Source organism: Oryzias latipes, chromosome 6 (assembly GCF_002234675.1).
Source record: "Oryzias latipes chromosome 6, ASM223467v1".
NCBI classification, from domain to species: Eukaryota; Metazoa; Chordata; class Actinopteri; order Beloniformes; family Adrianichthyidae; genus Oryzias; species Oryzias latipes.
This window is the reverse complement of record NC_019864.2, coordinates 10,147,782-10,172,081: the sequence shown is the minus strand read 5'-3', so window position 1 is coordinate 10,172,081 and position 24,300 is coordinate 10,147,782. Positions and strand designations below refer to the sequence as shown.

The window sequence follows — 24,300 nt, the reverse complement described above, 5'->3', positions numbered from 1 at the left end:
TCTTCTGCCAAGTTTGCCAGGCCTCATAGCAAATGAGATTTGTTAATAATAAAGTTATAAACTATATGACATTAATAATGGAATTATAAACTATATGAAAATTAAGATTTTTTTTCACCTTTTTGTAACAGTGACTTTATTTTTTTATATTTATATTCACCCTATTTGTTGGTCATTTCATTCTGTAATTTGAAGTTAGATTCCTTTAGACTGGAGTTTGAAGAGAAAATGAATTTAAATTTCTTTTATATTTGAAAACATTATAGAGATTGACAATAAAGTTTGCTTTGAATCTTGAAACAAAATGAATTGTCTAATTAATGTACTACAGCAGCATAACAATAAATTATTTGTGTAAAAACAACTACAGATGTAATGTATTGACAATCTTCTAAAATCTGACTGTTGATTTAAAAGATGAACACAAATGAAAATACTCAAGTGCTCATGTAAAAGTTCTTTAATGCAAATACCTCCGTAAATGGCATCCATATGACAGTTTTCTATCCAAAAATTCAATTATTATATTTTGATCAAATACTGAAATATTGAAATAGCAAATTTAAATGACAAATACAACTCAAAGCTTAAAAAACACAATAATTCTTACAGAAAACACAACAAAATATTATAGAAAAAATATATAAAAGATGGTATCATCATTACAATGTTTAACTTTAGAAAAAACAAAATCTATATAGAAAAGCACAAAAATAAACCAATATAAAACAATAGGTGCTTTGGGATGTGCAAATTTTTCTGTGCAAGGACTGCTCTGTTTGTGGTGGTGCTGGTGGTGGTCCTTTTAAACAAGAACGACAACTTGAAGCTTAAAAAACACAATAACTCTTACAGAAACACCAACAAAATATTATAGAAAACATATATAAAAGATGGTGTCATCATTACAATGTTTAAAAAATTATATAAACCAGTATAAAACATTAGGTGCTTTGGATGTGCAAGTTTTTCTGTGCAAGGACTGCTTTTTGTTTAAAGTGGTGGTGCTGGTGGTGGTGGGTCATTTCCTCTCTTTTTTTTCCCATATCCACGCTTCTGTAGCTCAGCCCTCCAATTGTCAAATGACTGAGTCTCTGTTGCTTCACAAAACCAGTTCCCAAAGTACTGACGGTGGGATGGTGGCTGTCTGTTTCCACCGCATTTGCTGCACTTATGGTTTCTGTTTTTTTTATGTATTTCCTTTTCATAATACCCATTTTTTCTGCTTCCATTTTCCTCTTTCGGTATTGTTGTGCGTGTATGGCGTGCTGGAAAGAGGCTGAGGTGATGGCGGCACAGCAAGTATGATCGGCACGGCAGGAGGAGGAGGCAGGACAAAACTGAATGGGACATTTAAAACGGGAGGAACCAAAACCTGTGAGGTGGATCCTGATGGGATGATGAAGGGTGTAGAACTCAATTGGGGTGCAAGTGCCTGCAGCTGTGGCTTTGCCTTAAGTTTTGCCTCCCCAGCAGTGTTGGGCGGAAGCACAAAAATGTGCGGCTGAGCTGAGGTCCCCACCTGTAAAGGTGTTCCTTTCTGGAGTGGATCTGGAAGTTTTTCTGTAGCTGCCATGGAAGCAGCAGGTTGTGGGATGCCCTGGTTTAAAATAGTTTTTCTGTGCCCGGCACCGCCTGCTGTACCTGTAAATACAAACAAAAGGTTCAACAATAGAATCAAAACAGGGAACAGCCCACTGCCTTTGTGTTTATAAGATGCAAGACAAATGAAAAACCCCCCTACTATTGTTTGATCCATTTTTTGATTAAAGTTTTGATTTTCCTCTATGCATTCTGGAGGATACAGCTTCTTATATTTTTCTGTTTGATGTTGTTGAAAATGTATTCATAAGACTGAAAATGTCATGTATTAAAATCATTCTAATTTACTTACCATTGTGTGACTGTAGCAGCATTTACTTCTGGGAGCTGGATGGTGGTCTCGCTCATAATTCTGGCATTTGAGACGACACACTCTCTAATCGTCCTGTACATTCGCACCACCATAGTGAACCGAGAAACCTTCTTCCTTCGCATCGGACGGCGTTTGGGTACAAGGCACAGAGTCTCACAAAGATGGCCTCTGACACTCGGTTGCAGTCTGGCCACTGTGCAGGACTGTGAGCCCCGATAAAACACCTGAATGAAAAAAGAGGGGAAAAGAAGGACAAAAAAACAAGGATATATGATTTAAAGTGTTATTTTAAAACCAAACATTTTGTTTTGTGTCACTTCTTTTGGTGGCTCAGCTCTTGTGTTTTTGGTCTACTCACCTTTTTGTGCTTTGACGCCGGGGGCTACAATTTTTTTGGTTGCTCTAAATCTACCCTGCTTCAGGTGGGCTTGGTGACGCTGGGAGTAAACCGTTTTTTGTTTGTCATAATCCCCCAATGACTGCCACAGGGAAACGATCCGGTTTGACTCCTCTGCAGTCACCACAAGGTTATTGTGCCGGAGGCCGACCAAGAAATCAGCCAGCTCCTGCACGGCCCCATAACCCTCCACGTTGTCAGGGCCGACAGAATCCTATAAAACAAGAACAACAATTAGTGAATCAAATTAAAAGAAAAAAGACATTTATGCTTTTGAAAAGAACTTAGTCTTACGTCACATGAAGAGTCCAACTGTTGAGGGGTTGCTGGCAGATCTGTTTTGGAGGCTGTAAAAGAAAAAAGCAAATCCCTTAATAAACAGTAACATGATAAATCCTTATAATGAAAGCACTCCTAGACCTTTTTCCCATTTGCAAAACAAAATACCGGTAAATAAATAAAAAACATACATACTACTTTACTTATTTCTTTTTTCAATAGAAAAGTTGAACTAAACTCACTGCTCTGTTCAGCGGGGGATAAGACACAAGGGGGAACAGAGGTGGTGGCGGAAGGTGATGAAGAGGGAGATGGTGATGTAGGTCCAGGCGCTGAGTGTGTCGCACTCGTTGAAGGACCCTCAGGAGGAGGAGGAGACCAAGAGGGGCCAGGCTGAGGGTCTGGAGCTGACAGACTGCTGGTGGGTGCCAAGGATGACGTTGAAGAGACTGTGAAGGTCCTCACTGGCTCCAAAGTGGCCACAGTGAAGTCTTCAAACTCTTCGGGTTCATTGAAGCTGTCTTCAATCTCCATGTCCATTGTCTCGACTCTTCAACAGCCTGTCTGTAATCTTGGAGAACTTTACCAGTTTGCTGGTAAAGGTACTCCACCCCTAGAAGTTCACCTGTAAAAGGCAAAGCACTCATTAGAAGAAGAAAAAAGGTTTTGAAGTTCTTTTCAAAAAAAGTGTGCATACCTGTGTATTTCCTTGGCCCAGTATAGGGAACAATTTCCTGGCCAAGGACCTCCTCAGACAAACTGTTAGCAGCATGCCGCAGGAGATGGTCGTAGGAGCATGGCTGCTGCTGCTTGTCTGATGTGGCGGCTACAGCGCGGTCTTCATTCCACCTGGCCAGCCCATCTAACAGGTAGGCCTGGAAGAAGACATCACTTGCCAGGGTGCCTGTAGTATCCATGGAAAAAACAAAACACACGTTTCCATGCATAAATACATATGGCTTTCTATATTTTTTACAATATTTTAGGATTTTTGTGTTTCAAGGAAAGATAAAAGAACAACTTACCAGGGATGAACCTATTCAGGTGAAGATGAAAAGATTCAAGGGATGTTGAACCTCTGGCACAGCGGTATGTGGGCAAACGATGTCCTCCTTTCAGGATTGTTCCCGTCCTGGTGTACAGCTGGATGCCTGGGGTCCTGGATGCAGGCCACATGTTTTGCCTGAGCAGCTAAAATGCCAGCCATGCGTTCCGAGTTGATCAGAGGGACCCCCAGAGTGTCCCCATCAAAAGCTTGGATGAGGCTTTTGATGAGAGCCAGAGTCTCCTGAGAGCCACGTGTCGTTCTCCTGCAGTGCAGGGCTAACTCACTGCGGCTAATGGACCGCAGCACGTCAGCATCTGAGGGATTGGTGAGCCTGGCAGAAAGTTCGGAGCGCTTTGCGATCTTGAGGGCTGTCAGATCTTCCTCATCCCACATAAAGAGACAGTGGCTGAGGCGCCTCATGAAGGATGCATACAGCTGGTGTGAATCCGTGGTGCAGCCCACCGAAAACCTTCTCATGAAGTGCCATATGTCCAGGCGGATGTGAAGGTCTTTCCACTTCTGGAACATTCGCCGAAGAAGCGTGTTTCCACAGCAGTCTCTGTCGACGTAAAGCACTTCAGGGGGAGGTACCCCAGCCACTGCATATCTCCTTATTAGCCCTTCGATCATTGGCCCCAGCCAAAACCTTCGCTAGCAGTGAGCACAGACATTATTATTTGGCCGTGCTCATTGCCAACATTTGTTGCCCAGGTCGCTGTTCCAAAACCCCTTCCAGCCAGTTTCCGAGCCACTTTCTTGGTGGAGTCCAGCTTCAAGATGCGTCCATAAGTTGATGTCACTGAGGCCTTGACCTCAGTCAGCCTCTGGAGAACATCTTGGGCGTAGACCTGCATCATCCACCTGTGCTTTGGAACAGTAGGCATTGGAGGGGGAGGTGAAAACGTGACTGGTCTTATGAGACCCTTTTCAACAGCCCCTTTGACTTGTTTACAGTCCGTCAGGTACTGGACAGTCTTCTTCAGCCACACTTCTGAATGACTCTCCTGCACCTTCTTCCTAATCTGGCTGCTGCTGTTTCCCAGACCCCTCTGGCGCATCAAAGTGACCACCCTCAGGTCACAGGCAAGCTTGGATGTGAGGATGCAGGGAAACTGCCCCCTGTGCCCCACATCCAGCTGGGAGACGATGGCATGGCTCCAGCTGATGACCTTTCTTTTGCATATTTTGCAAACTAAATATTCAGATGCCACAAAGTAAGTTATGTCCAGAGAAATAACTTGCCTGATCTTCTGATGAACACCAGATGAGGTCAGAAGCCCTTTGTGGCAATCTGAATGAGGACATGTCAGCTTGACTTGCCAGAGTTTTCGGGGCATCCAAAGGAAGAGGGGCTGCCAAAATAGTCTTCGGGCTGAGGGACATTGGTGACGTGCAATGGGAATTGTGGAGGATACCACCACAGTCTGTCCACCCTGCTGAAGTCCAGTTCAGGATGTCCTTGCGCTGTCCATTTGAAAAGAGCTTTGGACATCCATCTCTGGTCCACCTCAGGCAGTGTGTGAGCCAGCCGGCTGGAAGACACACTCTTTGTGCTGAAAGGAAAAAGAGAAGGTAAAAAGTCTATTAATAGAATTTGTGCATGGATAAAATTTAAAATTTCAGGGGACACTTAAACCTTAAAGCTTTTTCAGTCAGAGCAAATGCAAAAGGGTTTTGTTTAAATATATAAATAAAAATGTTGGTGTCAGTGGTGTGTGTGTGTGTGTGTTTTTTTTCTTTAAATGCATGCTTGAGTAAATACATAAAAAATTCTATATAAAATGTACATACTTGCTGAGTGAGATTTATCCCATCTGAGTGCTTCTGCCAGAAGCGTGCTGTCGTCCACTTCACTCGACACGGTGGAAATGTGGTGGGAGTTTTTGGACCTGCAGCGGTGGAGAACTCCTCACTGGCTTTAGGGCCAAAGGCTGGTGGTGTCTGTGGAGGATTGATGGAGGTTTCCACAGTTGGGTGTGGGGAAGAGGGTCCTGCTACTGGGAGGAGGAGGAGGAGGAGGAGGGGAGGCTTCGAGGGTGAAGGGGGATCCTACAAGCGCAGGTGAGGAAGAAAGGGATCCAGCTGGCTTGTTTAAAGTTGTGGATGTGGAATGGCCGTGCATGTATCAAAGCTGAAAAACAACAACAACACAGCATTAACATCCACTGCCAATAAGATTTAATGTAACTCAGGGTTTGGAAAAAAAGAGAATTGTTTTCTTACAGGGTCTGACTTTAAATGGGGACGCCAGCCTTTTTACAGCTTTCTCAATGTTTTTGTCCTTGGCCAAATTACCCACTAATAGGGAAGAGAGAGACGCGGTGGAGATGGGCTGAGGAGTTTTGGGGTGTGATGGTGAACTGGGAGGTCTTGCAGCAGAAGGATTAGACGTTGATGGAGTCTGAGAAGAAGAGGATGCCATCGATGGTCCCGGCTGGCTGGACAAACTAGGCTGTGTCTTCTCTCGTGACCACTGCTCCTCTTTCATCGCCACAGCAGTTTTGGCAGATGGAAACATTTCCATGTATTCTCTGAAACTTTCTTTGTTGCTGGCATGATCCTTGGTGTCTTTACTACCCCCTGTTGGATCTCTCTTCATAGCAGCAACAAGGTAGGCAGCATAACCTAAAGCATTTTCCAGCAGCCATTTGAATGTCTGGCCCTGGAAAATACCAAACTGGATCTCAAAGAAGCCAAGAAGATGCTTTCTGTTGGAAAGATCTCCCTGATGATCCAGCAGGTTCTTTGTTGCCTTTTCCAGTACTGCTTCTCGGGGACAAGGCTTCATCCATGGCTTTCCTTTTTTTGCTTCTTATAGGAATAGGCTTCAGATGAGTCTGACAAATTCAGAATGCCACTAGCCAGTCTTCTGAATCTGGGTTCCATCATAAAAGCTGAATGAATCAAATGAGAAAAGCAGATTGTAAACCATAAAATGAGCTGTGCAAACACAAGATGAAAAATAAAATGCTAAGAAGGCTTATCAGTTTTATTTGAGTTTAGGTATATCTTACTTTACGATTTGTTTTTATGACATTTAATACCAATTTTTTTGCGGAATGTATTAATTTAAATTATTATTAATTATTATTATTATTAATTACTATTAACTAACAAACAAAGAAAATAACATATTGCAAAGCTTGAGGACAACAGTCTGACTCATTCCCGAAATAATTCATTCATAAATTTTCTTGTGTTTAATAAAAAAACAACAAAAATAACTTTGAACAAATAAAAGTATTCGTGTGCATGTGTTAAAGTACTCGCTAGTAAAACATGCGGCCGAAAGGCAAATAACAAACACAAAGAAGCAGCAATCGACACGTAAAAGGTCCGGTTATTATTCATATTTGAGCAGCTGATGCTCTGATTTTATTTTTGGCCTGACGTTTTTAATACAGTAAATGACAAACGTGAAAAACACCGCTGCTTGCTAAAAGTTCGGTTACACATTTCAGTTAGCCTCGTTTCAGACGATTAAAAAAGATTTACTTGTTATTTTACTACACGGTTAGTGGAAAAACCCCGCTGGTTGAACAACAACAATGGAGGACACTTACTGTAAATGACCAAAGGAAAACAACCTTTCTAGCGGAGTACAACAGGTAATACCATCAGCAAAAACGTGTTATTACGATAGCACAAACATTTAAAATTAAATTTCACAATGACAACTCCGTACTTACTGTGAAAAGTCGTGATCAGCGTTGAAAACGGGATCAAATCTTGCTCCGACACTTTTAGCGATGTTCGCAGATGCAAATGAAGCGCTCTTTTTTTTTTCTTTTTTTTTTTGCAAGCGCTCTTCTCTCTTCTTGCATCTCATTGGTTAGTCCTTTGTCATCGCCCCAGAAATTCATCGTGGCAACTGATTGGGTAATTCTAGGTTACTCTTGGGCGAGATGTCGTACGCTAGAGAACAGCTTATTGGAGGAGAGGTTCGAATCTTGGTTGCAAGTAAGTGATTTGATTGGATATCACAACCAAGAATGACCGAGATCGAGCTCGACTAACCAGCGGCCGGGGGCGCCAAGGACTGCGCCCATCAGATGAGGTAAAGCTTTCAAGTTTTGTAGGAACGCATGCAGAGGCCGCGGGTTCGAGCCCCGCACCGGACGCGTTCGAACTGTTTTTTTTTTGGCCTCGTGGCTTTCTTAACCTCTTCTGCCAAGTTTGCCAGGCCTCATAGCAAATGAGATTTGTTAATAATAAAGTTATAAACTATATGACATTAATAATGGAATTATAAACTATATGAAAATTAAGATTTTTTTTCACCTTTTTGTAACAGTGACTTTATTTTTTTATATTTATATTCACCCTATTTGTTGGTCATTTCATTCTGTAATTTGAAGTTAGATTCCTTTAGACTGGAGTTTGAAGAGAAAATGAATTTAAATGTATTTGAAAACATTATAAAGATTGACAATAAAGTTTGCTTTGAATCTTGAAACAAAATGAATTGAACAAATCTAATTAATGTACTACAGCAGCATAACAATAAAATTATTTGTGTAAAAACAACTACAGATGTAATGTATTGACAATCTTCTAAAATCTGACTGTTAAAAAGATGAACACAAATGAAAATACTCAAGTGCTCATGTAAAAGTTCTTTAATGCAAATACCTCCGTAAATGCGCATCCATATGAACAGTTTTCTATCCAAAAATTCAATTATTATATTTTGATCAAATACTGAAATATTGAAATAGCAAATTTAAATGACAAATACAACTCAAAGCATAAAAAACACAATAATTCTTACAGAAAACACCAACAAAATATTATAGAAAAAATATATAAAAGATGGTATCATCATGACAATGTTTAATTTTAGAAAAAACAAAATCTATATAGAAAAGCACAAAAATAAACCGATATAAAACAATAGGTGCTTTGGATGTGCAAATTTTTCTGTGCAAGGACTGCTCTGTTTGTGGTGGTGCTGGTGGTGGTCCTTTTAAACAAGAATGACAACTTGAAGCTTAAAAAACACAATAACTCTTACAGAAAACACCAACAAAATATTATAGAAAACATATATAAAAGATGGTGTCATCATTACAATGTTAAAAAAATTATATAAACCAGTTTAAAACATTAGGTGCTTTGGATGTGCAAGTTTTTCTGTGCAAGGACTGCTTTTTGTTTAAAGTGGTGGTGCTGGTGGTGGTGGGTCATTTCCTCTCTTTTTTTTCCCATATCCACGCTTCTGTAGCTCAGCCCTCCAATTGTCAAATGACTGAGTCTCTGTTGCTTCACAAAACCAGTTCCCAAAGTACTGACGGTGGGATGGTGGCTGTCTGTTTCCACCACATTTGCTGCACGTAATGGTTTCTGTTTTTTTAATGTATTTCCTTTTCATAATACCCATTTTTTCTGCTTCCATTTTCCTCTTTCGGTATTGTTGTGTCGTGTATGGCGTGCTGGAAAGAGGCTGAGGTGATGGCGGCACAGCAAGTATGATCGGCACGGCAGGAGGAGGAGGCATGACAAAACTGAACGGGACATTTAAAACGGGAGGGACCAAAACCTGTGAGGTGGATCCTGATGGGATGATGAAGGGTGTAGAACTCAATTGGGGTGCTAGTGCCTGCAGCTGTGGCTTTGCCTTAAGTTTTGCCTCCCCAGCAGTATTGGGCGGAAGCACAAAAATGTGCGGCTGAGCTGAGGTCCCCATCTGTAAAGGTGTTCCTTTCTGGAGTGGATCTGGGAGTTTTTCTGTAGCTGCCATGGAAGCAGCAGGTTGTGGGATGCCCTGGTTTAAAATGAGTTTTTCTTGTGCCCGGCACCGCCTGCTGTACCTGTAAATATGTGCAAAACGAAAAGGTTCAACAATAGAATCACAACAGGGTAACAGCTTCTTATATTTTTCTGTTTGATGTTGTTGAAAATGTATTCATATAGACTGAAAATGTCATGTATTAAAATCATTCTAATTTACTTACCATTGTGTGACTGTAGCAGCATTTACTTCTGGGAGCTGGATGGTGGTCTCGCTCATAATTCTGGCATTTGAGACGACACACTCTCTAATCGTCCTGTACATTCGCACCACCATAGTGAACCGAGAAACCTTCTTCGCTTCGCATCGGACGGCGTTTGGGTACAAGGCACAGAGTCTCACAAAGATGGCCTCTGACACTCGGTTGCAGTCTGGCCACTGTGCAGGACTGTGAGCCCCGATAAAACACCTGAATGAAAAAAGAGGGGGAAAAGCAAGGACAAAAAAACAAGGATATATGATTTAAAGTATTATTTTAAAGCCAAACATTTTGTTTTGTGTCACTTCTTTTGGTGGCTCAGCTCTTGTGTGTTTTTTGTCTACTCACCTTTTTGTGCTTTCGACGCCGGGGGCTACAATTTTTTTGGTTGCTCTAAATCTACCCTGCTTCAGGTGGGCTTGGTGACGCTGGGAGTAAACCGTTTTTTGTTTGTCATAATCCCCCAATGACTGCCACAGGGAAACGATCCGGTTTGACTCCTCTGCAGTCACCACAAGGTTATTGTGCCGGAGGCCGACCAAGAAATCAGCCAGCTCCTGCACGGCCCCATAACCCTCCACGTTGTCAGGGCCGACAGAATCCTATAAAACAAGAACAACAATTAGTGAATCAAATTAAAAGAAAAAAGACATTTATGCTTTTGAAAAGAACTTAGTCTTACGTCACATGAAGAGTCCAACTGTTGAGGGGTTGCTGGCAGATCTGTTTTGGAGGCTGTAAAAGAAAAAAGCAAATCCCTTAATAAACAGTAACATCATACATTCTTATAATTAAAGCACTCCTAGACCTTTTTTCCAATTGCAAAACAAAATACCAGTAAATAAAAAACATACATACTACTTTACTTTTTCTTTTTTCAATAGAAAAGTTGAACTGAACTCACTGCTCTGTTCAGCGGGGGATAAGACACAAGGGGGAACAGAGGTGGTGGCGGAAGGTGATGAAGAGGGAGATGGTGATGTAGGTCCAGGCGCTGAGTGTGTCGCACTCGTTGAAGGACCCTCAGGAGGAGGAGGAGACCAAGAGGGGCCAGGCTGAGGGTCTGGAGCTGACAGACTGCTGGTGGGTGCCAAAGATGACGTTGAAGAGACTGTGAAGGTCCTCACTGGCTCCAAAGTGGCCACAGTGAAGTCTTCAAACTCTTCGGGTTCATTGAAGCTGTCTTCAATCTCCATGTCCATTGTCTCCGACTCTTCAACAGCCTGTCTGTAATCTTGGAGAACTTTACCAGTTTGCTGGTAAAGGTACTCCACCCCCAGAAGTTCACCTGTAAAAGGCAAAGCACTCATTAGAAGAAGAATAAAGGTTTTGAAGTTCTTTTCAAAAAAAGTATGCATACCTGTGTATTTCCTTGGCCCAGTATAGGGAACAATTTCCTGGCCAAGGACCTCCTCAGACAAACTGTTAGCAGCATGCCGCAGGAGATGGTCGTAGGAGCATGGCTGCTGCTGCTTGTCTGATGTGGCGGCTACAGCGCGGTCTTCATTCCACCTGGCCAGCCCATCTAACAGGTAGGCCTGGAAGAAGACATCACTTGCCAGGGTGCCTGTAATATCCATGGAAAAAACAAAACAAAACACACGTTTCCACGCATAAATAAATATGGCTTTCAATATTTACAATATTTTAGGATTTTTGTGTTTCAAGGAAAGATAAAAGAACTACTTTCCAGGGATGAACCTATTCAGGTGAAGATGAAAAGATTCAAGGGATGTTGAACCTCTGGCACAGCGGTATGTGGGCAAACGATGTCCTCCTTTCAGGATTGTTCCCGTCCTGGTGTACAGCTGGATGCCTGGGGGGTCCTGGATGCAGGCCACATGTTTTGCCTGAGCAGCTAAAATGCCAGCCATGCGTTCCGAGTTGATCAGAGGAACCCCCAGAGTGTCGCGGCCATTGTCCCCGTCAAAAGCTTGGATGAGGCTTTTGATGAGAGCCAGAGTCTCCTGAGAGCCACGTGTCGTTCTCCTGCAGTGCAGGGCTAACTCACTGCGGCTAATGGACCTCAGCACGTCAGCATCTGAGGGATTGGTGAGCCTGGCAGAAAGTTCGGAGCGCTTTGCGATCTTGAGGGCTGTCAGATCTTCCTCATCCCACATAAAGAGACAGTGGCTGAGGCGCCTCATGAAGGACGCATACAGCTGGTGTGAATCCGTGGTGCAGCCCACCGAAAACCTTCCCATGAAGTGCCATATGTCCAGTCGGATGTGAAGGTCTTTCCACTTCTGGAACATTCGCCGAAGAAGCGTGTTTCCACAGCAGTCTCTGTCGACGTAAAGCACTTCAGGGGGAGGTACCCCAGCCACTGCATATCTCCCTATGAGTCCCTCAATCATTGGCCCCAGGCCAAAACCTTCGCTAGCAGTGAGCACAGACATTATTATTTGGCCGTGCTCATTGCCAACATTTGTTGCCCAGGTCGCTGTTCCAAAACCCCTTCCAGCCAGTTTCCGAGCCACTTTCTTGGTGGAGTCCAGCTTCAAGATGCGTCCATAAGTTGATGTCACTGAGGCCTTGACCTCAGTCAGCCTCTGGAGAACATCTTGGGCGTAGACCTGCATCATCCACCTGTGCTTTGGAACAGTAGGCATTGGAGGGGGAGGTGAAAACGTGACTGGTCTTATGAGACCCTTTTCAACAGCCCCTTTGACTTGTTTACAGTCCGTCAGGTACTGGACAGTCTTCTTCAGCCACACTTCTGAATGACTCTCCTGCACCTTCTTCCTAATCTGGCTGCTGCTGTTTCCCAGACCCCTCTGGCGCATCAAAGTGACCACCCTCAGGTCACAGGCAAGCTTGGATGTGAGGATGCAGGGAAACTGCCCCCTGTGCCCCACATCCAGCTGGGAGACGATGGCATGGCTCCAGCTGATGACCTTTCTTTTGCATATTTTGCAAACTAAATATTCAGATGCCACAAAGTAAGTTATGTCCAGAGAAATAACTTGCCTGATCTTCTGATGAACACCAGATGAGGTCAGAAGCCCTTTGTGGCAATCTGAATGAGGACATGTCAGCTTGACTTGCCAGAGTTTTCGGGGCATCCAAAGGAAGAGGGGGCTGCCAAAATAGTCTTCGGGCTGAGGGACATTGGTGACGTGCAATGGGAATTGTGGAGGATACCACCACAGTCTGTCCACCCTGCTGAAGTCCAGTTCAGGATGTCCTTGCGCTGTCCATTTGAAAAGAGCTTTGGACATCCATCTCTGGTCCACCTCAGGCAGTGTGTGGAGCCAGCCGGCTGGAAGACACACTCTTTGTGCTGAAAGGAAAAAGAGAAGGTAAAAAGTCTATTAATAGAATTTGTGCATGGATAAAATTTAAAATTTCAGGGGACACTTAAACCTTAAAGCTTTTTCAGTCAGAGCAAATGCAAAAGGGTTTTGTTTAAATATATAAATAAAAATGTTGGTGTCAGTGGTGTGTGTGTGTGTTTTTTTTTTCTTTAAATGCATGCTTGAGTAAATACATAAAAAATTCTATATAAAATGTACATACTTGCTGAGTGAGATTTATCCCATCTGAGTGCTTCTGCCAGAAGCGTGCTGTCGTCCACTTCACTCGACACGGGTAGAAATGTGGTGGGAGTTTTTGGACCTGCAGCGGTGGAGAACTCCTCACTGGCTTTAGGGCCAAAGGCTGGTGGGGTCTGTGGAGGATTGATGGAGGTTTCCACAGTTGGGTGTGGGGAAGAGGGTCCTGCGACTGGGAGGGAGGAGGAGGAGGAGGAGGGGGAGGCTTCGAGGGTGAAGGGGGATCCTACAAGCGCAGGTGAGGAAGAAAGGGATCCAGCTGGCTTGTTTAAAGTTGTGGATGTGGAATGTGGCCGTGCATGTATCAAAGCTGAAAAACAACAACAACACAGCATTAACATCCACTGCCAATAAGATTTAATGTAACTCAGGGTTTGGAAAAAAAGAGAATTGTTTTCTTACAGGGTCTGACTTTAAATGGGGACGCCAGCCTTTTTACAGCTTTCTCAATGTTTTTGTCCTTGGCCAAATTACCCACTAATAGGGAAGAGAGAGACGCGGTGGAGATGGGCTGAGGAGTTTTGGGGTGTGATGGTGAACTGGGAGGTCTTGCAGCAGAAGGATTAGACGTTGATGGAGTCTGAGAAGAAGAGGATGCCATCGATGGTCCCGGCTGGCTGGACAAACTAGGCTGTGTCTTCTCTCGTGACCACTGCTCCTCTTTCATCGCCACAGCAGTTTTGGCAGATGGAAACATTTCCATGTATTCTCTGAAACTTTCTTTGTTGCTGGCATGATCCTTGGTGTCTTTACTACCCCCTGTTGGATCTCTCTTCATAGCAGCAACAAGGTAGGCAGCATAACCTAAAGCATTTTCCAGCAGCCATTTGAATGTCTGGCCCTGGAAAATACCAAACTGGATCTCAAAGAAGCCAAGAAGATGCTTTCTGTTGGAAAGATCTCCCTGATGATCCAGCAGGTTCTTTGTTGCCTTTTCCAGTACTGCTTCCGGGGACAAGGGCTTCATCCATGGCTTTCCTTTTTTTGCCTTCTTATAGGAATAGGCTTCAGATGAGTCTGACAAATTCAGAATGCCACTAGCCAGTCTTCTGAATCTGGGTTCCATCATAAAAGCTGAATGAATCAAATGAGAAAAGCAGATTGTAAACCATAAAATGAGCTGTGCAAACACAAGATGAAAAAATAAAATGCTACAGAAGGCTTTGATCCAGTTTTATTTGATTGGATGGATACTTGTATTACTTACTTTGATTTTTTTGTGTGTTCTTAAATACCAATTGCTTGTTTTTTGCGGAATGTTATTAATTTAAATTATTATTAATTATTATTATTATTAATTACTATTATTCTAAACATTAAACACAACAAAAGAAAATAACATATTGCAAAGCTTGAGGACAACAGTCTGACTCATTCCCGAAATAATTCATTCATAAATTTTTCTTGTGTTTAATAATAAAAACAACAAAAATAACTTTGAACAAATAAAAGTATTCGTGTGCATGTGTTAAAGTACTCGCTAGTAAAACATGCGGCCGAAAGGCAAATAACAAACACAAAGAAGCAGCAATCGACACGTAAAAAGTCCGGTTATTATTCATATTTGAGCAGCTGATGCTCTGATTTTATTTTTGGCCTGACGTTTTTAATACAGTAAATGACCAACGTGAAAAACACCGCTGCTTGCTAAAAGTTCGGTTACACATTTCAGTTAGCCTCGCTTTCAGACGATTAAAAAAGATTTACTTGTTATTTTACTACACGGTCAGTGGAAAAACCCCGCTGGTTGAACAACAACAATGGAGGACACTTACTGTAAATGACCAAAGGAAAACAACCTTTCTAGCGGAGTACGACAGGTAATACCATCAGCAAAAACGTGTTATTACGATAGCACAAACATTTAAAAGTAAATTTCACAATGACAACTCCGTACTTACTGTGAAAAGTCGTGATCAACGTTGAAAACGGGATCAAATCTTGCTTCGACACTTTTAGCGATGTTCGCAAATGCAAATGAAGCGCTCTTTTTTTTTTTTTTTTTTTTTTTTTTCCTTCAAGCGCTCTTCTCTCTTCTTGCATCTCATTGGTTAGTCCTTTGTCATCGCCCCGGACATTCATCGTGGCAACTGATTGGGTAATTCTAGGTTACTCTTGGGCGAGATGTCGTACGCTAGAGAACAGCTTATTGGAGGAGAGGTTCGAATCTTGGTTGCAAGTAAGTGATTTGATTGGATATCACAACCAAGAATGACCGAGATCGAGCTCGACTAACCAGCGGCCGGGGGCGCCAAGGACTGCGCCCATCAGATGAGGTAAAGCTTTCAAGTTTTGTAGGAACGCATGCAGAGGCCGCGGGTTCGAACCCCGCACCGGACGCGTTCGAACTGTTTTTTTTTTGGCCTCGTGGCTTTCTTAACCTCTTCTGCCAAGTTTGCCAGGCCTCATAGCAAATGAGATTTGTTAATAATAAAGTTATAAACTATATGACATTAATAATGGAATTATAAACTATATGAAAATTAAGATTTTTTTTCACCTTTTTGTAACAGTGACTTTATTTTTTTATATTTATATTCACCCTATTTGTTGGTCATTTCATTCTGTAATTTGAAGTTAGATTCCTTTAGACTGGAGTTTGAAGAGAAAATGAATTTAAATTTCTTTTTATTTGAAAACATTATAGAGATTGACAATAAAGTTTGCTTTGAATCTTGAAACAAAATGAATTGTCTAATTAATGTACTACAGCAGCATAACAATAAAATTATTTGTGTAAAAACAACTACAGATGTAATGTATTGACAATCTTCTAAAATCTGACTGTTGATTTAAAAGATGAACACAAATGAAAATACTCAAGTGCTCATGTAAAAGTTCTTTAATGCAAATACCTCCGTAAATGGCATCCATATGACAGTTTTCTATCCAAAAATTCAATTATTATATTTTGATCAAATACTGAAATATTGAAATAGCAAATTTAAATGACAAATACAACTCAAAGCTTAAAAAACACAATAATTCTTACAGAAAACATCAACAAAATATTATAGAAAAAATATATAAAAGATGGTATCATCATTACAATGTTTAACTTTAGAAAAAACAAAATCTATATAGAAAAGCACAAAAATAAACCAATATAAAACAATAGGTGCTTTGGGATGTGCAAATTTTTCTGTGCAAGGACTGCTCTGTTTGTGGTGGTGCTGGTGGTGGTCCTTTTAAACAAGAACGACAACTTGAAGCTTAAAAAACACAATAACTCTTACAGAAAACACCAACAAAATATTATAGAAAACATATATAAAAGATGGTGTCATCATTACAATGTTTAAAAAATTATATAAACCAGTATAAAACATTAGGTGCTTTGGATGTGCAAGTTTTTCTGTGCAAGGACTGCTTTTTGTTTAAAGTGGTGGTGCTGGTGGTGGTGGGTCATTTCCTCTCTTTTTTTTCCCATATCCACGCTTCTGTAGCTCAGCCCTCCAATTGTCAAATGACTGAGTCTCTGTTGCTTCACAAAACCAGTTCCCAAAGTACTGACGGTGGGATGGTGGCTGTCTGTTTCCACCGCATTTGCTGCACATTATGGTTTCTGTTTTTTTTATGTATTTCCTTTTCATAATACCCATTTTTTCTGCTTCCATTTTCCTCTTTCGGTATTGTTGTGCCGTGTATGGCGTGCTGGAAAGAGGCTGAGGTGATGGCGGCACAGCAAGTATGATCGGCACGGCAGGAGGAGGAGGCAGGACAAAACTGAATGGGACATTTAAAACGGGAGGAACCAAAACCTGTGAGGTGGATCCTGATGGGATGATGAAGGGTGTAGAACTCAATTGGGGTGCAAGTGCCTGCAGCTGTGGCTTTGCCTTAAGTTTTGCCTCCCCAGCAGTGTTGGGCGGAAGCACAAAAATGTGCGGCTGAGCTGAGGTCCCCACCTGTAAAGGTGTTCCTTTCTGGAGTGGATCTGGAAGTTTTTCTGTAGCTGCCATGGAAGCAGCAGGTTGTGGGATGCCCTGGTTTAAAATGAGTTTTTCTTGTGCCCGGCACCGCCTGCTGTACCTGTAAATATGTGCAAAACAAAAAGGTTCAACAATAGAATCAAAACAGGGGAACAGCCCCATCTGCCTTTGTGTTTATAAGATGCAAGACAAATGAAAAAGCCCCCCCTACTATTGTTTGATCCTATTTTTTGATTAAAATGTTTTGATTTTCCTCTATGCATTCTGGAGAATACAGCTTCTTATATTTTTCTGTTTGATGTTGTTGAAAATGTATTCATATAGACTGAAAATGTCATGTATTAAAATCATTCTAATTTACTTACCATTGTGTGACTGTAGCAGCATTTACTTCTGGGAGCTGGATGGTGGTCTCGCTCATAATTCTGGCATTTGAGACGACACACTCTCTAATCGTCCTGTACATTCGCACCACCATAGTGAACCGAGAAACCTTCTTCGCTTCGCATCGGACGGCGTTTGGGTACAAGGCACAGAGTCTCACAAAGATGGCCTCTGACACTCGGTTGCAGTCTGGCCACTGTGCAGGACTGTGAGCCCCGATAAAACACCTGAATGAAAAAAGAGGGGGAAAAGCAAGGACAAAAAAACAAGGATATATGATTTAAAGTGTTATTTTAAAGCCAAACATTTTGTTTTGTGTCACTTCTTTTGGTGGCTCAGCTCTTTTGTGTTTTTTGTCTACTCACCTTTTTGTGCTTTGAACGCCGGGGGCTACAATTTTTTTGGTTGCTCTAAATCTACCCTGCTTCAGGTGGGCTTGGTGACGCTGGGAGTAAACCGTTTTTTGTTTGTCATAATCCCCCAATGACTGCCACAGGGAAACGATCCGGTTTGACTCCTCTGCAGTCACCACAAGGTTATTGTGCCGGAGGCCGACCAAGAAATCAGCCAGCTCCTGCACGGCCCCATAACCCTCCACGTTGTCAGGGCCGACAGAATCCTATAAAACAAGAACAACAATTAGTGAATCAAATTAAAAGAAAAAAGACATTTATGCTTTTGAAAAGAACTTAGTCTTACGTCACATGAAGAGTCCAACTGTTGAGGGGTTGCTGGCAGATCTGTTTTGGAGGCTGTAAAAGAAAAAAGCAAATCCCTTAATAAACAGTAACATGATAAATCCTTATAATGAAAGCACTCCTAGACCTTTTTCCCATTTGCAAAACAAAATACCGGTAAATAAATAAAAAACATACATACTACTTTACTTTTTCTTTTTTCAATAGAAAAGTTGAACTAAACTCACTGCTCTGTTCAGCGGGGGATAAGACACAAGGGGGAACAGAGGTGGTGGCGGAAGGTGATGAAGAGGGAGATGGTGATGTAGGTCCAGGCGCTGAGTGTGTCGCACTCGCTGAGGGACCCTCAGGAGGAGGAGGAGACCAAGAGGGGCCAGGCTGAGGGTCTGGAGCTGACAGACTGCTGGTGGGTGCCAAGGATGACGTTGAAGAGACTGTGAAGGTCCTCACTGGCTCCAAAGTGGCCACAGTGAAGTCTTCAAACTCTTCGGGTTCATTGAAGCTGTCTTCAATCTCCATGTCCATTGTCTCCGACTCTTCAACAGCCTGTCTGTAATCTTGGAGAACTTTACCAGTTTGCTGGTAAAGGTACTCCACCCCTAGAAGTTCACCTGTAAAAGGCAAAGCACTCATTAGAAGAAGAAAAAAGGTTTTGAAGTTCTTTTCAAAAAAAGTGTGCATACCTGTGTATTTCCTTGGCCCAGTATAGGGAACAATTTCCTGGCCAAGGACCTCCTCAGACAAACTGTTAGCAGCATGCCGCAGGAGATGGTCGTAGGAGCATGGCTGCTGCTGCTTGTCTGATGTGGCGGCTACAGCGCGGTCTTCATTCCACCTGGCCAGCCCATCTAACAGGTAGGCCTGGAAGAAGACATCACTTGCCAGGGTGCCTGTAGTATCCATGGAAAAAACAAAACACACGTTTCCATGCATAAATACATATGGCTTTCTATATTTTTTACAATATTTTAGGATTTTTGTGTTTCAAGGAAAGATAAAAGAACAACTTACCAGGGATGAACCTATTCAGGTGAAGATGAAAAGATTCAAGGAATGTTGAACCTCTGGCACAGCGGTATGTGGGCAAACGATGTCCTCCTTTCAGGATTGTTCCCGTCCTGGTGTACAGCTGGATGCCTGCGGGGTCCTGGATGCAGGCCACATGTTTTGCCTGAGCAGCTAAAATGCCAGCCATGCGTTCCGAGTTGATCAGAGGGACCCCCAGAGTGTCCCCATCAAAAGCTTGGATGAGGCTTTTGATGAGAGCCAGAGTCTCCTGAGAGCCACGTGTCGTTCTCCTGCAGTGCAGGGCTAACTCACTGCGGCTAATGGACCTCAGCACGTCAGCATCTGAGGGATTGGTGAGCCTGGCAGAGAGTTCGGAGCGCTTTGCGATCTTGAGGGCTGTCAGATCTTCCTCATCCCACATAAAGAGACAGTGGCTGAGGCGCCTCATGAAGGACGCATACAGCTGGTGTGAATCCGTGGTGCAGCCCACCGAAAACCTTCTCATGAAGTGCCATATGTCCAGGCGGATGTTAAGGTCTTTCCACTTCTGGAACATTCGTCGAAGAAGCGTGTTTCCACAGCAGTCTCTGTCGACGTAAAGCACTTCAGGGGGAGGTACCCCAGCCACTGCATATCTCCCTATGAGTCCTTCGATCATTGGCCCCAGGCCAAAACCTTCGCTAGCAGTGAGCACAGACATTATTATTTGGCCGTGCTCATTGCCAACATTTGTTGCTCAGGTCGCTGTTCCAAAACCCCTTCCAGCCAGTTTCCGAGCAACTTTCTTGGTGGAGTCCAGCTTCAAGATGCGTCCATAAGTTGATGTCACTGAGGCCTTGACCTCAGTCAGCCTCTGGAGAACATCTTGGGCGTAGACCTGCATCAGCCACCTGTGCTTTGGAACAATAGGCATTGGAGGGGGAGGTGAAAACGTGACTGGTCTTATGAGACCCTTTTCAACAGCCCCTTTGACTTGTTTACAGTCCGTCAGGTACTGGACAGTCTTCTTCAGCCACACTTCTGAATGACTCTCCTGCACCTTCTTCCTAATCTGGCTGCTGCTGTTTCCCAGACCCCTCTGGCGCATCAAAGTGACCACCCTCAGGTCACAGGCAAGCTTGGATGTGAGGATGCAGGGAAACTGCCCCCTGTGCCCCACATCCAGCTGGGAGACGATGGCATGGCTCCAGCTGATGACCTTTCTTTTGCATATTTTGCAAACTAAATATTCAGATGCCACAAAATAAGTTATGTCCAGAGAAATAACTTGCCTGATCTTCTGATGAACACCAGATGAGGTCAGAAGCCCTTTGTGACAATCTGAATGAGGACATGTCAGCTTGACTTGCCAGAGTTTTCGGGGCATCCAAAGGAAGAGGGGGCTGCCAAAATAGTCTTCGGGCTGAGGGACATTGGTGACGTGCAATGGGAATTGTGGAGGATACCACCACAGTCTGTCCACCCTGCTGAAGTCCAGTTCAGGATGTCCTTGCGCTGTCCATTTGAAAAGAGCTTTGGACATCCATCTCTGGTCCACCTCAGGCAGTGTGTGAAGCCAGCCGGCTGGAAGACACACTCTTTGTGCTGAAAGGAAAAAGAGAAGGTAAAAAAGTCTATTAATAGAATTTGTGCTTGGATACAATTTAAAATTTCAGGGGACACTTAAACCTTAAAGCTTTTTCAGTCAGAGCAAATGCAAAAGGGTTTTGTTTAAATATATAAATAAAAATGTTTTGTCAGTGGTGTGTGTGTGTGTGTGTGGTGTGTTTTTCTTTAAATGCATGCTTGAGTAAATACATAAAAAATTCTATATAAAATGTACATACTTGCTGAGGGAGATTTATCCCATCTGAGTGCTTCTGCCAGAAGCGTGCTGTCGTCCACTTCACTCGACACGGGTGGAAATGTGGTGGGAGTTTTTGGACCTGCAGCGGTGGAGAACTGCTCACTGGCTTTAGGGCCAAAGGCTGGTGGTGTCTGTGGAGGATTGATGGAGGTTTCCACAGTTGGGTGTGGGGAAGAGGGTCCTGCGACTGGGAGGGAGGAGGAGGAGGAGGAGGGGGAGGCTTCGAGGGTGAAGGGGGATCCTACAAGCGCAGGTGAGGAAGAAAGGGATCCAGCTGGCTTGTTCAAAGTTGTGGATGTGGAATGCGGCCGTGCATGTATCAAAGCTGAAAAACAACAACAACACAGCATTAACATCCACTGCCAATAAGATTTAATGTAACTCAGGGTTTGGAAAAAAAGAGAATTGTTTTCTTACAGGGTCTGACTTTAAATGGGGACGCCAGCCTTTTTACAGCTTTCTCAATGTTTCTGTCCTTGGCCAAATTACCCACTAATAGGGAAGAGAGAGACGCGGTGGAGATGGGCTGAGGAGTTTTGGGGTGTGATGGTGAACTGGGAGGTCTTGCAGCAGAAGGATTAGACGTTGATGGAGTCTGAGAAGAAGAGGATGCCATCGATGGTCCGGCTGGCTGGACAAACTAGGCTGTGTCTTCTCTCGTGACCACTGCTCCTCTTTCATCGCCACAGCAGTTTTGGCAGATGGAAACATTTCCATGTATTCTCTGAAACTTTCTTTGTTGCTGGCATGATCCTTGGTGTCTTTACTACCCCCTGTTGGATCTCTCTTCATAGCAGCAACAAGGTAGGCAGCATAACCTAAAGCATTTTCCAGCAGCCATTTGAATGTCTGGCCCTGGAAAATACCAAACTGGATCTCAAAGAAGCCAAGAAGATGCTTTCTGTTGGAAAGATCTCCCTGATGATCCAGCAGGTTCTTTGTTGCCTTTTCCAGTACTGCTTCTGGGGACAAGGGCTTCATCCATGGCTTTCCTTTTTTTGCCTTCTTATAGGAATAGGCTTCAGATGAGTCTGACAAATTCAGAATGCCACTAGCCAGTCTTCTGAATCTGGGTTCCATCATAAAAGCTGAATGAATCAAATGAGAAAAGCAGATTGTAAACCATAAAATGAGCTGTGCAAACACAAGATGAAAAAATAAAATGCTACAGGAAGGCTTTAATCCAGTTTTATTTGATTGGATGGATACTTGTATTACTTACTTTGATTTTTTTGTGTGTTCTTAAATACCAATTGCTTGTTTTTTGCGGAATGTTATTAATTTAAATTATTATTAATTATTATTATTATTAATTACTATTATTCTAAACATTAAACACAACAAAAGAAAATAACATATTGCAAAGCTTGAGGACAACAGTCTGACTCATTCCCGAAATAATTCATTCATAAATTTTTCTTGTGTTTAATAATAAAAACAACAAAAATAACTTTGAACAAATAAAAGTATTCGTGTGCATGTGTTAAAGTACTCGCTAGTAAAACATGCGGCCGAAAGGCAAATAACAAACACAAAGAAGCAGCAATCGACACGTAAAAGGTCCGGTTATTATTCATATTTGAGCAGCTGATGCTCTGATTTTATTTTTGGCCTGACGTTTTCAATACAGTAAATGACCAACGTGAAAAACACCGCTGCTTGCTAAAAGTTCGGTTACACATTTCAGTTAGCCTCGCTTTCAGACGATTAAAAAAGATTTACTTGTTATTTTACTACACGGTTAGTGGAAAAACCCCGCTGGTTGAACAACAACAATGGAGGACACTTACTGTAAATGACCAAAGGAAAACAACCTTTCTAGCGGAGTACAACAGGTAATACCATCAGCAAAAACGTGTTATTACGATAGCACAAACATTTAAAATTAAATTTCACAATGACAACTCCGTACTTACTGTGAAAAGTCGTGATCAGCGTTGAAAACGGGATCAAATCTTGCTCCGACACTTTTAGCGATGTTCGCAGATGCAAATGAAGCGCTCTTTTTTTTTTTTTTTTTTTTTTTTCAAGCGCTCTTCTCTCTTCTTGCATCTCATTGGTTAGTCCTTTGTCATCGCCCCGGAAATTCATCGTGGCAACTGATTGGGTAATTCTAGGTTACTCTTGGGCGAGATGTCGTACGCTAGAGAACAGCTTATTGGAGGAGAGGTTCGAATCTTGGTTGCAAGTAAGTGATTTGATTGGATATCACAACCAAGAATGACCGAGATCGAGCTCGACTAACCAGCGGCCGGGGGCGCCACTAGCCCCATGCGTTTGTATTCACGTGGCCCGCAGAGTGCAAAGATCCTCTTTTGCTTTTTCAGCCAATGAAAGGCAAAGGTCCATTTGCCAAAGAAAAAAGACAGTCAGCCCACCTTAAGTGAAAGCTCTTCCTTCGAGCCGGAATTGAACCAGCGACCTAAGGATACCTGTCCCGCTTCATCTACAGTCCTCCGCTCTACCATCTGAGCTATCGAAGGGAATGGAGCAGTAGTTTTCCAGGCCTCTTTATGGATATACCATGTCCCACAGACTCCTTGAAAGGGACCCATTGTGACTCAGGCCTTCTGCTAACAGGGGATGCTAGTGCGACACTGAACCATCAAAGGCAAGATTTGGTGAAATGTCTTGTCTTGAGCAAGCATCTGTGACTTGGTGTACCTTGACAACATCACTCCCTATATGCAGTTTAGCTAATTTGGTTCTTAGTTCTTGCTAGTCATTGATGTTTTTCCCCTATCCCAAGGTTCTGCTAAAGAGAGGTGTAAGCCTCTGTCTCCTTCATCCAATGCAGCTTGCTGAGGAATTCTGTGTCCATACAAACATTTTTCAATGATCTTTTTGCAAAGAATTGGCATGTTTCATAATGATTGCTGAACATTGACAGGCACGTTAAGAACTACTCATTTAAGGATCATCAAACACCTTTAGTGATTCTTAGCAACCAATTCCTGGTGGAGTAACTGAAGCTTATTGTGGGGGGGGGGCTTGGAAGATGACCAGAGCACCATTTTACTTGTGCAATGGCACAACAAACAAATAGCTTAACTGAAATCATACTGACAGCTTCAGTCAAGTCATCGCCCGACGTGGGGCTTGAACCCACTACCCTGAGATTAAGAGTCTCATGCTCTACCGACTGAGCTAGCCAGGCATGAAAGTCTTTCAGAGCCCTTGAAGAAAAAAAAACAAGGTACTAATCCAATGAGATGTGAACGACACATCTATTGCGTTTACAGCTGAGTA

General features: G+C 42.8%; 4 protein-coding genes, 2 long non-coding RNA genes and 2 other non-coding genes across 9 annotated transcripts; all 8 read right to left on the bottom strand.

Moving 5' to 3' along the window:
- Window positions 1–2,282: 2,282 nt before the first annotated feature.
- Window positions 2,283–3,119, bottom strand: LOC111947494. Its single transcript, XR_002873351.1, has 3 exons — window positions 2,834–3,119; window positions 2,607–2,659; window positions 2,283–2,526 (listed from the first exon to the last, which is right to left on the bottom strand). It is a non-coding gene; the product is annotated as an uncharacterized LOC111947494 (long non-coding RNA).
- Window positions 3,120–3,142: 23 nt separating this feature from the next.
- Window positions 3,143–3,741, bottom strand: LOC111947493. The gene is made up of 3 exons (XR_002873350.1): window positions 3,617–3,741; window positions 3,289–3,495; window positions 3,143–3,216 (listed from the first exon to the last, which is right to left on the bottom strand). It is a non-coding gene; the product is annotated as an uncharacterized LOC111947493 (long non-coding RNA).
- Window positions 3,742–8,744: 5,003 nt separating this feature from the next.
- Window positions 8,745–11,246, bottom strand: LOC105354341. 2 transcript variants are annotated; one of them, XM_023955398.1, is made up of 6 exons: window positions 10,990–11,246; window positions 10,534–10,917; window positions 10,312–10,364; window positions 9,978–10,231; window positions 9,594–9,839; window positions 8,745–9,449 (listed from the first exon to the last, which is right to left on the bottom strand). In XM_023955398.1, exons 1-6 carry the CDS (start codon window positions 11,207–11,209, stop codon window positions 8,795–8,797), a joined length of 1,812 nt encoding a protein of 603 aa, XP_023811166.1. In that variant the 5' UTR covers window positions 11,210–11,246; the 3' UTR covers window positions 8,745–8,794. The 2 variants fall into 2 exon arrangements, with proteins under 2 accessions (XP_023811166.1, XP_023811165.1); XM_023955397.1 differs by having other exon boundaries at window positions 10,639–10,917; window positions 10,990–11,218.
- Window positions 11,247–11,310: 64 nt separating this feature from the next.
- LOC111947500 lies at window positions 11,311–14,562 on the bottom strand. Its single transcript, XM_023955444.1, has 3 exons — window positions 13,586–14,562; window positions 13,149–13,493; window positions 11,311–12,912 (listed from the first exon to the last, which is right to left on the bottom strand). Exons 1-3 carry the CDS (start codon window positions 14,250–14,252, stop codon window positions 11,312–11,314), a joined length of 2,613 nt encoding a protein of 870 aa, XP_023811212.1. The 5' UTR covers window positions 14,253–14,562; the 3' UTR covers window position 11,311.
- A 2,360-nt stretch (window positions 14,563–16,922) lies between these two features.
- LOC110014613 lies at window positions 16,923–19,905 on the bottom strand. The gene is made up of 8 exons (XM_023955443.1): window positions 19,209–19,905; window positions 18,881–19,087; window positions 18,425–18,808; window positions 18,199–18,251; window positions 17,865–18,118; window positions 17,481–17,726; window positions 17,005–17,215; window positions 16,923–16,958 (listed from the first exon to the last, which is right to left on the bottom strand). The coding sequence occupies exons 1-8, from the start codon at window positions 19,903–19,905 to the stop codon at window positions 16,923–16,925; spliced, it is 2,088 nt and encodes a 695-aa protein (XP_023811211.1).
- Window positions 19,436–21,668, bottom strand: LOC105358316. The gene is made up of 3 exons (XM_023955635.1): window positions 21,469–21,668; window positions 21,032–21,376; window positions 19,436–20,789 (listed from the first exon to the last, which is right to left on the bottom strand). The coding sequence occupies exons 1-3, from the start codon at window positions 21,665–21,667 to the stop codon at window positions 19,942–19,944; spliced, it is 1,392 nt and encodes a 463-aa protein (XP_023811403.1). The 5' UTR covers window position 21,668; the 3' UTR covers window positions 19,436–19,941.
- A 1,777-nt stretch (window positions 21,669–23,445) lies between these two features.
- trnay-gua lies at window positions 23,446–23,534 on the bottom strand. Its single transcript is given in 2 exon segments — window positions 23,446–23,481; window positions 23,498–23,534. It is a non-coding gene; the product is annotated as a tRNA-Tyr (tRNA).
- A 601-nt stretch (window positions 23,535–24,135) lies between these two features.
- Window positions 24,136–24,208, bottom strand: trnak-cuu. The gene has a single exon. It is a non-coding gene; the product is annotated as a tRNA-Lys (tRNA).
- Window positions 24,209–24,300: the final 92 nt, after the last annotated feature.

Bases quoted from the DNA above. Each gene is read 5' to 3' on its own strand.
- LOC111947500 (XM_023955444.1), bottom strand. From the start codon at position 14,252: ATGATGGAACCCAGATTCAGAAGACTGGCTAGTGGCATTCTGAATTTG. The intron at 13,494-13,585 runs GTAAGAAAACAA...GTTGTTTTTCAG, and splicing joins CCCATTTAAAGTCAGACCCT to CTTTGATACATGCACGGCCA. The intron at 12,913-13,148 runs GTATGTACATTT...TTTTCCTTTCAG, and splicing joins GGATAAATCTCACTCAGCAA to CACAAAGAGTGTGTCTTCCA.
- LOC105358316 (XM_023955635.1), bottom strand. From the start codon at position 21,667: ATGGCATCCTCTTCTTCTCAGACTCCATCAACGTCTAATCCTTCTGCT. The intron at 21,377-21,468 runs GTAAGAAAACAA...GTTGTTTTTCAG, and splicing joins CCCATTTAAAGTCAGACCCT to CTTTGATACATGCACGGCCG. The intron at 20,790-21,031 runs GTATGTACATTT...TTTTCCTTTCAG, and splicing joins GGATAAATCTCCCTCAGCAA to CACAAAGAGTGTGTCTTCCA.
- LOC105354341 (XM_023955398.1), bottom strand. From the start codon at position 11,209: ATGGATATTACAGGCACCCTGGCAAGTGATGTCTTCTTCCAGGCCTAC. The intron at 10,365-10,533 runs GTGAGTTCAGTT...TTTCTTTTACAG, and splicing joins ATCCCCCGCTGAACAGAGCA to CCTCCAAAACAGATCTGCCA. The intron at 9,840-9,977 runs GTGAGTAGACAA...TTTTTCATTCAG, and splicing joins GGCGTCGAAAGCACAAAAAG to GTGTTTTATCGGGGCTCACA.
- LOC110014613 (XM_023955443.1), bottom strand. From the start codon at position 19,905: ATGTCTGTGCTCACTGCTAGCGAAGGTTTTGGCCTGGGGCCAATGATC. The intron at 18,252-18,424 runs GTGAGTTTAGTT...TTTCTTTTACAG, and splicing joins ATCCCCCGCTGAACAGAGCA to CCTCCAAAACAGATCTGCCA. The intron at 16,959-17,004 runs GCACTTGCACCC...TCATCCCATCAG, and splicing joins AGGCAAAGCCACAGCTGCAG to GATCCACCTCACAGGTTTTG.